Below are 11,641 nucleotides of genomic sequence, written 5' to 3' on the forward strand. Positions count from 1 at the left end.
AAAAAAAAAAAAACCTCTGCTAACAAAGAAGAGCAGAAGGTAAAATGAAGCAGCTCTAGACAGAGGAGACATTTGCTGAATAATTCAAGGTTAGCGAACTTGATTGAGCCACACAGAAAAAGGTGAGTAAGATGAAGACTCGGGGGGAAAAAACCTTCCAGTTAAATCTAGCAATTTAGGGCAATCATGCATGACCTTGGCAAAAACAATGTCTTAATCCTTGCTCATGATGATAGTTCTGTATGGAAAGAGTCAGTGGATGAAAATATTGACATTGTAATTTACTAGTGTTCCAAGCAGCCTGATTTGTGGGTTTCACAAATCTAAGAAATTCACAAAGTGGGGCTGGAGAGATGGATCAGCAGTTAACAGTGCTGGTTGCTCTTCTACAGAACCTGGAGTTCAATTCCCATTATCCACATAGCAGCTCACAACTGCTACTCCAGTCCCAGAGGATCTGATGCCCTCTTCTGGCTTCTGTGGACACATGGCACACAAATATAAACATAGGTAAAACACCTATACATGTAAAACAAAAATAAAAATCTCAAAAAAAAAAAAAAAAGGAAAAAAACTGACGAAGTTTCCCTCAATTATGTAGAAAAAGAAATAAAACAGAACCCACAAAACTAAACTTTAGTAGCAAACAACTGTATTTGTCATTTTTTAAATGTTTAAATAAAAATAAATACACCATAAATATATAGTAAAAGTCTTTTTTTCAATTTTATTGTAATCAAATCAATCTGATTCAACCTATAAAGTAGATTTTCTAGTACACTCTACTAAAATGCCCATGTATAGATACTGCCATCTCCTGGCAACAATAAAGTAAACTAAAAAGATAGCCTCAGTAGTAAAAGAAGAGAGAAAACTAAATAATTAGCTAAACAATTTTAACCTTTTTTTTTTGTTAAAATTCTTACTTCCTATCAAATATGTGATCAGGCATCCTCGTAGATGGAAATTTTGGTTTTATACAGTGTTTCACTAGCATGTCTTTCAAAATAACCTTGCGAGGCTGTAGAGAAGGCACTGTTAGCTTCATTTTACTGACACTGAAAATGGAGGGAGAGAATGATTTGCTTGAGTTAACACAAACAGGTCTACTCAGAATTTCAAGTTTGCTTAGTTCTCCTGCAGGATTTCATACCCTACCCCTCAAACATAGTAAAGAAGATCCTGGTAAAGAAAAGAAAGAAAACCACCAGAGACCAAAATGGTTGCACATTACATTACCTGGTTCTGGTTTGTAGAACAGGAATGACTTTGCCTAGTCTTCTCTCACCTTTCGCCTCCCCAGAATCCTTGTCAAAGGCATGCTGATTTGTTGTTGTTGTTGTTGTTTTCCAGAGCAGAAGGCAGTAATAGGACAAATAATTACTAGTTATATTTTTTATAATTTGCAGTTGTATCATTCAACTGTATAGATCTCTATGATAATATAAAGTTTGAGGGTGGGGGAGGGAGTGGGAGTTGAGACAGGGTTTCTGTGTATAACCCTGGCTGTTCTAGAACTCACTCTGTAGACCAGGTTGGCCTCAAACTCAGAGAGATCCCCCTGCCTCTGCTCCCAAATGTTGGGACCGGAAGCATGTGCCACCACTGCCTAGGGAAAATATTTTTTAAGATAAATGATTGTCTTCAAATAGTACGTATAACACACTATGGTAGCATTTAAAATAAAATAGCAATTATGATTTTTAAAAAAGGAAAAAATTTTTCTGAAGATGAGATTGCTTTATACAATACTCATTTAGGAGACAGGGAATCAAGCTCAGAAGCTAAATAGAGTCTAGAGATATAGCTCACTTCCCTAATATGTGTGAGGCCCTAGTTTGGATCTCTAGCATTTAAAAGAAAACCTATTTAATAGAAAAATTTAAAAGCCTGGGCTAGATATGGTGACTCATGTTTGTAATCCTCGTACTTAGGAAGCAGAAGCATGAATGCTGAAAGATCTAGGCCAGTCAGGCTTACAGATTGAATTCCAGGCCAGCCACGTACCAAACACTATAAATACATATTTCATTAATTTCTTGCTGTAATGTGAAGTAACATTTATACTCAATTTATAATTAAGAATTGTCAGGTGGATGGGTACAGCTTAGCAGTACAGTATATGACTAGCATGCACAATGCACTAGGTTTAATCCTTACTATCAAAAAAAGAAAGAAGTTTGCTGGGTGTGGTGGTGACACCTGACTTTAATACCAGCACTCAGGAGGCAGAGATACATGGATCTCTGAGTTTGAGGCCAGCCTGATCTACAGAGTGAGTTCCAAGACAGTGGGCGCTATACAGAAAAACTCTATCTAGGAAAAAAAAAAAAAAAACACACAAATCAAAAAATAAAAGAAAAAGAAGTTTGAAGGAACATCAAAGGTTGAAAAACTACAGTAATGGTGTCAATCAGGATTCAAACCCTAATTTATTTAAATACAAAGTTCTGCTAACCTCAAACACATTATCATTGTGGTATATGATGTCTACAGGGGAGGTTTTATATATTTACTTTTAAAAAAAGATTTTATGCATATGAATACACTGTAGCTGTCTTTGGACACACCAGAAGAGAGCATTGGATCCCATTACAGATGGTTGTGAGCCAACATATGGTTGCTGGGAATTAAATTCTAGACCTCTGGAAGAGTAGTCAGTGCTCTTAACCACTGAGCCATCTCTCCAACCAGTTTTATATATTTTATATATGGGAGTTAAGTACATAGGAATTCTTTCTGAATGAAAATAACTTCATTTCTACTATGTCTTGAAAAAAATGTACTTACTCTGTTTGATGAACTGGACACAACTGGAATTCTCACTTCAGAACCTGATTTATGTGATCCACTATTTTTCCTGTTGGGTACCTCTGAATGGTTGGAGATCTGAGAGAACACAGGGGTAGGTTTCTTACTTTCAGGTATATTTTTATCAGAGACAGTTTGTTCGATGCTATTGTTTGAAGGAGAAGAGAGCAGGGGCCCATCCCAAGCAGAGTTACTGGGACTGACCCCTTCAGGTTCAGTACACCGTTTACTCTCATTAGGATGAGGATCGTCTTCTCTCGTCTGTTCCTGAAGGGAGGCAGGTTTTTCTGTTTCTTTGGAGGAATCGATCTTGTCTTTATCAAGCACAGGATCACAAACTGTTGGATTAAATGGTGCAACAACAGTTACTTTTATAAGATTCTTTTCAAGTACAAAGTGTCTGTTTAATGATTTACTAGGAACTGGTCCATGACCAACTGATGTACTTAATTGAGGTAGTTTGAGAAAGCCAGGGGTTTCAGCTGCTGGTCCCAAGCTGTACAAAGAATTTTCTTGAGGAGTATCGGGTAGAATTTGACTCTTTCTCGCTCTATACTCATTATGCCCACCATCATCATCCTTCAAGAGCATCTCAATCTCTTCCTCTGTGAAGCTGAAATGGCCATCATCTTCTTCTCCATCAGAAAACTCCAACAAGGAGTCATCCAACTCATCTTCATCCGAAGAACCCCAAGAAAATGAGGCATTGTCTTTAGGCAGAAAAGAGGTTCCAGAAGACTGTTCAGAGGGCAAGAGTGAACACGTCATATCTGGAAAAATATGAGGAAGTTTTACTTCAGAACAAGAAATATCTTCAACCAACTCCAATCTACTATATGTATACTGGAAGCATCCTAGGATCTCAAATGCTATTCTTGCACAATGGCTTGTAACTTGAGAAATAATTAAGATATTTAATCTTACTAGAATTATGAAAATAAATGTTTGAATAAGATACTTTTAATCTGGGTTGGTAAGACTGTAGAGACAAGCACTTACTACTAGTAAAGCATAAGTTAATATATGATTTTGTGAAGAGTAACTTGGCAACACCATCTGATCTACTAATCTTACTTCTGGAAGTTTATCAGACTGAACAACCTACTACAAATGGAAATTTATCATATAGTCCTACCTACTACAAATGCACATGGAAACACAGGGATGTTCAAATCAGTATTATTCAAAACAGTCAAACACCAGAGACAACCTAAATGTCCACCTCTAAGAGAAATGTTCAATAAAATCATAAGACATTCATGTCAAAAACATTTTTCAACTACTTAAAAACACATTAAAGTAGATTTATATTACTACCATCAAATGACTATAATATTCAAGCAAAATATATGTTTTGTGAAATGTTTTAGACATGAATGCCTTACTCTTCAGTTCTCATGACTGAACCTGGAGCCTCATGCATGCTATGCAAGAGCCCTCACATTCCCAGGCTATTTCTTACTTTTTAATTTTAGATAAGAGTTTTACTAAGATGCCCAGACTAGATCTAACTTGCTCTACAACCAGGCCTTGAGTTTGCAATCTTCCTGCCTCAGCCTCCACAGAAGCTGGGATTCCAGGCTTGTGATCCAACTGAAACATACATACACTATATGCACACATAAAAATATATATTTTTAAATGAAAATGAATTTTTAAAAAAATCAGGAGAGGGAAGTAGATAGATAAATGTTGCTGGATATAGGTAGTACATGCCTTTAATCCCAGCATTCAGAAGGTAAAAGCAAGTGACTGTTATATATAGGTAAGCCAGAGCTATAGAGTGAGACCTTGTTTCAAAAAATAAAAATTAAAGATGTCTTGCATACTGTGTGGAGCTGCTGAAGCAATCTCTGCCTTTGCCACGAGACCAAATGGAAAAAGGTTTCAACTCCTGCTGGCTGTTCCTTTCAGGAGACTTGTCAAAGTGATTGACTCCCACCTTCCTGCAGGCACAAAGAAAATGAAAGGCTCTTCCCATCACTCCCGACCCCGATAATTACACAGTCAGCTGCATTATGCTCAAGGTGCTCCATCTATTAATTTTGATCTTGATTTTTTTTTAAATACCAGCAAGTTGGATTATTTTCAGTGAAGAACACCAAGGAAAAATCTTTAGAGGAAAAAATTATGCAACTAAGAACTGGTTTAGTTCCTCCCAACAACTGGCACTTTCTTATGACTACTGTCTGCTTTAGTTGGGTAAATAAGGACTAGGAGTCCTAAGACCTAAGATCTGGCTCTGTCACTAACAAATCTTAACCATTTAGTCACATAACCATTTGGACATGTTCCTTGTAAAATAGAAAAGGGTTGGAGAAAGAGGATGAGGCCATCTTACCAAATTCTAAAAATTATAACCATTCCAAAAACCAATCAAGCCTCTTTCTTATTTTCAATATATATAAAATACAAAGAAAAAGTCACCAGAGACATAAATATAAAAATTGTTGCCTATTATCAATTATAGAGCCAAGTAACGACATCATTTAATGCTTTTTCTACACGAATGTTTACTTGTAGAATTAAAACCTAGTGTGGTGGTTTTAGGGATGTGGCCAAGTAGCGTTTGCTTAGCATACATAAGTGGGCTGGGATTATTGGCACCCACATACCACTATACCTACTTTATGTAGTACTGGGGATTCCAGTGGAGGGCTTTGCTCATGCTGGGCAAATGCTTGGTTTTTGAGGCAGAGTCTCATATAGTTCAGACTGGTATCCAATTCACTATGTAGTGGATGGAGTGGAACTCCTGATCCTCTCCTCTACCTCCCAAGTGCCCGGATTATAGGAATGTACCTCTTACTTGGCTTCCTTTATAACTGGTTTGTTTGTTTTTTCGAGATAAGGTTTTTCTGTGTAGCCCTGACTGTCCTGGAACTTGATCTGTAGATCAGGCTTGTCTGGAAACTCAGAGATCTACCTACCTGTCTCTGCCACCTAAATGCTGGGATTAAAAGCGTGAGCCAAGCTTCCACCCAGCCCTTTTTAGCTTTTTGAGACAGGGTTTCTTTGCATAGCCCTGACTGTCCTGTACTTGATTTGTACTCCTGATCCTGGAACTCTATACCACACCTTAACTTTTAGTAACTTTCAGCTTTCAGACATTCCTTCAGCAATAATTTTCTGAGCTACAACCATCAAACAACTAAGATACATACTTTGTCTCTATGATTTTTAAGAATCATAGAGTAGTGATTCCCATAAAGCTTGATTCCCAATCTCCAAGAACATATAATTGTTTAGGGATTTTTTGTTTGTTTGTTTGGTTGGTTTTGTTTGTTTGAGATAGAATTTCTCTGTATAGCCTTGGCTGTCCTGGAACTTGCTCTGTAGACCAGTCTGAGCTCAAACTCACAGAGATCCACATGCCTCTGCCTCCTAAGTGCTGGGATTAAAGGCATGCTCCATCATGCCTAGCAACATGTTAGCAAAAAAAACACCAAATATTAAGTTCTTTCTTTTTTTTCCCGAGACAGGGTTTCTCTGAGTAGTCTTGGCTGTCCAGGAACTCACTCTGTAGACCAGGCTGGCCTCGAACTCAGAAATCTGCCTGCCTCTGTCTCCCAAGTGCTGGGATTAAAGGTGTGCGCCACCACTGCCCGGCTAAATATTAAGTTCTAATATGAGAGAATATAAATTGGTATAGACAATAAAGAACTAAAAAGATAGGAGGGAAAAATACAGCATTTTATACTTAGAGGGGATCTAGTTAACTTTGAAAGTGTGATGGGCCAAGCATAGTGGTACATGCCTTTAATCTTAGCACTCAGGAAGAGGCAGGCAACCTGAGTTCAAGGTCAGCCGATCTGCAGAGTGAGCTAGACAAAGCTATGCAGTTACAAAACACACCCTGTATTGTTTTGGGTTTTGTTGTTGTTTTGACAGCAGTAATTTTTTGACAGAAAAGTGCAGGTTTTTTTTTTTTTAAGTTTAAAAAACAAAAAACAAACCTTGTGCCAGCTGCAGTGTATTTTACTTGCCTCCAAGGTCATTTAGTAAATGGCAAAAGTAGAATCTAGGGGCTGGAGAGATGGCTCAGCGGTTAAGAGCACTGACTGCTTTTCTGAAAGTCCTGAGTTCAAATCCCAGCAACCACATGGTGGCTCACAACCATCTGTAACGGGATCTGATGCCTTCTTCTGGTGTGTCTGAAGACAGCTACAGTGTACTTACTATTATTATTATTATAAATAAATAATAAATCTTTTTTAAAAAAGTAAAATCCAAAACTTAGGTCTTCTAAATTTAGTATGCGTGCTAAGATGGAGTATGTAGAACTAAAGACAGATTTTTACTACTTGGAAAAATAATTTAACCTGCCCTAAAATGCATCAGAAGCTGCCCTAGGTCTCACAGATGTCATCCATCATCCAGAGACACAAAACTGACTCTTTTGAGCTCCTCTCATAATGTCCCAAATGGCAAAAGCATCAAAAACAATATCATATTCATATACACAAAGAGACAAATACATTTTAAGCATACAAATCATTCTCTTTGCAACTTTAGTTCCTGAATTTCAATTTTTTTTTCAAGAATTCTTTTTAATTAAACTTAAAACATGAAAGCCTGGCATGGTAGTATTATGCCTTTAATCCGAGCACTCAGGAGGCAAAATCAGGTGGATATTTGTGAATTCGAGGCCAGCCTGGTCTACACAGAGAATTCCAGGACAGCCAGGACTATAGAGAGAGAGACCTGGTCTCAAACAAACAAACAAACAACAAAAAAACTTGTAAGTAACATAACTAACTTCCATGGCCACCTCTTAGCCCTCCCCCCCACCTACCAACTCCACTGCTAATATTTTCTCTCCTTTACTAGATTATTTTTAAATAAATCTCAAGTATCACACCATTTTATTTATAAATAACAATTCCTTATCCTAAAATATCCTGCTCAGGGGCTAGAGAAGTGGCATAACGGTTAAAGCACTGGCTGCTCTTCTGGGGGACCTGGGCACCATTCCCAGCACCCGTATGGTGGTTCACAACTGCTGTAACATGGTGCACAGTCATACATGCAGGTAAAACATCTATACACATAAAAACAAATAAATAAACAATTTAAACTCCTGCTCAATTTTCCAATTTTCTTTTTCATATTTTTCAGGCTTAAGGAAAAACAAACAAACCATCATTTAAATAAGGCCCATAAAATGTAATAGGCTGATATGTCTTCTAAAGATTTCCTACCTTTCCCTACTGTAATTATCTGTTAAAGAAAGTTTCTATGAATATACAGATATCACAAAATTATAAAAAATATTTAAAAAATAAGAAACACCAAATTCAGGATAGCAATAACTTCTGGTAGTGGCATGGAGACATGAATAGCTTCAGTCTATCTGTAATGTTTTGGTTTCCTTGAGTCAAGGTCTCATGTAGCCCAGGCTATCCTGAAACTTGCTATATAGCCAAGGATGTCCTGAACTTCTGGTTCTCCTTCCTTGTTTGCCTCACAAGTCCTAGAACCACAGGCACTAAACCTGGCTTTTTTTTTTTTTAAATCAGGAGAGGTGGAAGATAAATCTGGATAGTAAGTATAATGGCAATTATTACTATGCTACCTTGCCTAATTTTCTGTTTGAAATATCTACTAAAATAATACTCTTAGAAAATGGCTAGCTGCCTCAGTGAGTAAAGATACTTACCCCACAAGCCTGGACATCTGAATTTACTCTCTAGCACCCATATAAAGACAGAACGAAAGAACTGACTGATTTTCTCAGACCTCCACTTCCACCCAATACACATGTTCGAAAACTTGCACACCATACATGCATACACACAAATTAGAAAAAAAAAAAATTTGGGTGCTCGCTTCGGCAGCACATATACTAAAAATTGGAACAATAGAGAGAAGATTAGCATGGCCCCTGCGCAAGGATGACACGCAAATTTGTGAAGCGTTCCATATTTTTTTAAATAAAATAAAAAAAAAAAAACAAGAAAAAAGAAAAAAAATTTGAATTTTAGTCTTTTTGAGACAGAGTCTCATCATGTATCCCTGATGAGCTTGGTATTCACTATGTAGACCAGGCTGGCCTAGGTGGATGTGATGACATACACATTTAATCCTATCACTCAACTGGCAGAGACAGGTGGATCTCTGTGAGTTCAATGCCAGCCTGGCCTACATTGTCAGTTCCAGGCCAGCCTGGGCAGAGTGAGACCATCTCAAAAAGCAAACTACAACAACGAAAATTAAGTTATAAAGCCAGTGTGAAAGATATACCAAATATACCTGTCTCAAATATTCACCACCTATAAAATAGGAAACCTCACAGTCCAGTAGTCTCATTAGGTCATTACAAATATTAAGTAAGACATGAACATAAGGCACTGAATACACTAGCTATGGTTATTTCATCTCACCACCTACATCCATCTCACCTGAAGAGCCTTAAGCACAGGAATGATAGGAAAAAGGCTAAACTGGCAAGAAACTTCCCCAGACTCGATTTAGAAATTATTCAGTATGATCTACTTAGTGAAGCATTTAACCATATTGTCATTAAACTAATTTAAAACCAGACTGGATGGATAACTGAAATATCAGGTAAATTCTTCAAATTAATGGCCCATGAAGTAGCTTGTATTAGAGGCACTGGGCTAAAATTCAAAGATCTCAGCAATTCATTTGAAGTCTCTGAACTTCAATATAAATGAGAACACTGAAAAAGGCAGACATAACGGCGCTCACTTATCTGTATTTCCAGAACGTTGATGAGGGAGGCAAGAGGATGAGGAGTTCAAGGCTACCTGAGGCTCCATCTCAAATTCCAAACCGTATGGGCTACATATGACAAAGGTGGGAGAGAAAGGGAGGTGTTTGACATAAAGTCAACTTGAATTTTCAAGGGAGGGAAGCCTTCAATAAAACTGAAATTCTTGCAAGACATGGAGGCATTTGCCTTTGAATCCCAAGCACTTAGGAGAGAGAGGCAGGTGGATCTCTGAGTTCCAGGCCAGCCTGGTCTACACTGGAAGTTCCAGGCCAGCCTGGTCTACACTGGAAGTTCCAGGCTAGTGGTATAGTGAGGAACCGTCTCAAAAAACTTCATAACCACCATAATAATCATATCCTGAAGCTCTTAAGTGAAGTTTCACAGCTACCACTCTCCCATACTACATTACCTGCCATTCTTGGCACTTGCCTGATAAATCTTTCAAATATGGAAGCTTCTTTATTTTTCAGGGAAGAATATTTTCCTACTTCCAAATTCTCCTAATTCTGCTCCACATCTCTGTGTGACCCTATTCTGTCCTTCCACTTCCCTCACCTGTCCACCCCCTTCTTCACACTTTAGTGTACCACCCCCTCTCTGTTCTCTAACCTCCTGGTTGCAACCTCAGAAACTGGTTCCCCGATCTATTTTTATCTTACCTCAAAAAACCTATTGCCTTCGTGCACAAAGTCTCATTCTATTCAGGACAGTAAAACGCCAATGCCAAATGTATACTACACATCCTCGTTCAAGACTCCAAAACCCAAGACTCCACTACTCAGCTGGGTTTGATATATGCAGGGTCAAAAGCAAGGATCATTTTGCAGAAGGGGGTGGGGGACACTTCTCCTTGGCCTTTGATTTCCAACTTCTCCTAAACACAATACACTTGAAGCAAACAGCACCTCCCCCCCACAAAAGGCTGTATCACTAAAATGAGCCCCTCCCCCCAAAAAAATTTTTTAAACAAAAGGAACTGACATTATCAGAAAGAATTTGCAACTCCCTCTGTGCTAACTGCAAACACTGTAAAATGGAAAGACAACCCGTCTGGAAATCTCTGCTTTAGGTAACAATTCCCCCAGACTAGGGAGGCCAAGAATCCCCACACGGGCCCAGGCAGCAGATTTTTCTAAACTGAAGCAACAGGTTTCTTTTACGAGAATAGTCTATTAAAGCCTGGGGCTCCTAACAACCATGGGGGGCGGGGGGGAGGACACAAAATGAGGGCAGCCGGTGAACTACGTCCTCGTTTGGTGGCCCTCTTCAGGGCTCCTCCAGAGGTGTCTGCAGCATTCCCTGCGGCCCTGGATGAAAAAGAGCAAGGGTGGCGCGCAGGGATGCCTTTCCGAGATGCCGCGGGCCTCCCCCTCGGGAACACTGCCCGCCGAGCCCAGGGCCTTCGCACTTCTCTCCTCCCACTCGGGAGAGCGGGAGAAGCTCGTGTCTCCTCCGCGCCCCTCCCCCCGGGGGCGACCCGGGTCCCCGCCGGCTCCGCCAGGGCACCCAACCTCAGGGGACAGACGCCGACAGCCACACCTCGGCAGGCTGCGGCCCGCCGTCGCCGGGAGTGGGTCGCCCTCTCCCGCCACGACTCCCCGCGGGAAGCCCGCCATCCCCGCGCTCCCTAGCGACACCCTCCCGTGGCCCGTGAGGAAGGCACTAGGAGAGAAAGACCCCCTTCCCCCACGGGCAGGGCCGGCGGAGCTCGCACGCGGCCCGAGGACCTGACAGCTCCCTTTTCCTCAGCGGGATGAGGGGCGTCACTCGCCCACGGATGTGGAGGTGGGGGGCAGGGACAACCTCCCAGCCCGCCATCACCTCTGGAGCGAGACGAGCTTCCCTACTCCTCCCGGGGGCAAACGGCATACGCGGCCGGGTGGAGAAGCAACAGGCGCCCCGACCCCTTGCCTAGACGACGGACGCCGACCCTTCGTCCCTCCCGCTCTTCACCTCCGGAAGCCGGGCCAGAGCCTGGGCGAGCCGCAGCACCTCACTCCGCCCCCTGCGCCATTTTATCGCCCCCTTCACGACCTCCCCCACCCCGAGGCAGCGGGGCCAACACCAGGGGGAGGGCAAGCAAACAGTGATTGG

The 11,641-nt window shown here is 40.6% G+C and overlaps 1 protein-coding gene and 1 non-coding gene across 11 annotated transcripts in view; one reads left to right on the forward strand and one right to left on the reverse strand.

Moving 5' to 3' along the window:
• Window positions 1-11,622, reverse strand: part of S100pbp (S100P binding protein) — a 41,067-nt gene extending 29,445 nt beyond the window's left edge. Inside the window, exons 1-6 of one of the 10 annotated variants that reach the window (XM_031378760.1) lie at window positions 11,501-11,621; window positions 4,641-4,757; window positions 3,381-3,581; window positions 2,791-3,149; window positions 1,240-1,322; window positions 927-1,058 (exon numbers count right to left, since the gene is read on the reverse strand). In XM_031378760.1, coding sequence (XP_031234620.1) covers window positions 927-1,058; window positions 1,240-1,322; window positions 2,791-3,149; window positions 3,381-3,579 — 773 coding nt within the window. In that variant the 5' untranslated portion in view covers window positions 3,580-3,581; window positions 4,641-4,757; window positions 11,501-11,621. The other 9 variants (XM_031378757.1, XM_031378763.1, XM_031378754.1 and 6 more) reach the window with 9 other exon arrangements.
• Window positions 8,633-8,740, forward strand: LOC116097197. Its single transcript, XR_004121259.1, has one exon. It is a non-coding gene; the product is annotated as a U6 spliceosomal RNA (small nuclear RNA).
• Window positions 11,623-11,641: the final 19 nt, after the last annotated feature.

The sequence above is a fragment of the Mastomys coucha genome, unplaced genomic scaffold, assembly GCF_008632895.1.
Source record: "Mastomys coucha isolate ucsf_1 unplaced genomic scaffold, UCSF_Mcou_1 pScaffold18, whole genome shotgun sequence".
Taxonomy (NCBI): Eukaryota; Metazoa; Chordata; class Mammalia; order Rodentia; family Muridae; genus Mastomys; species Mastomys coucha.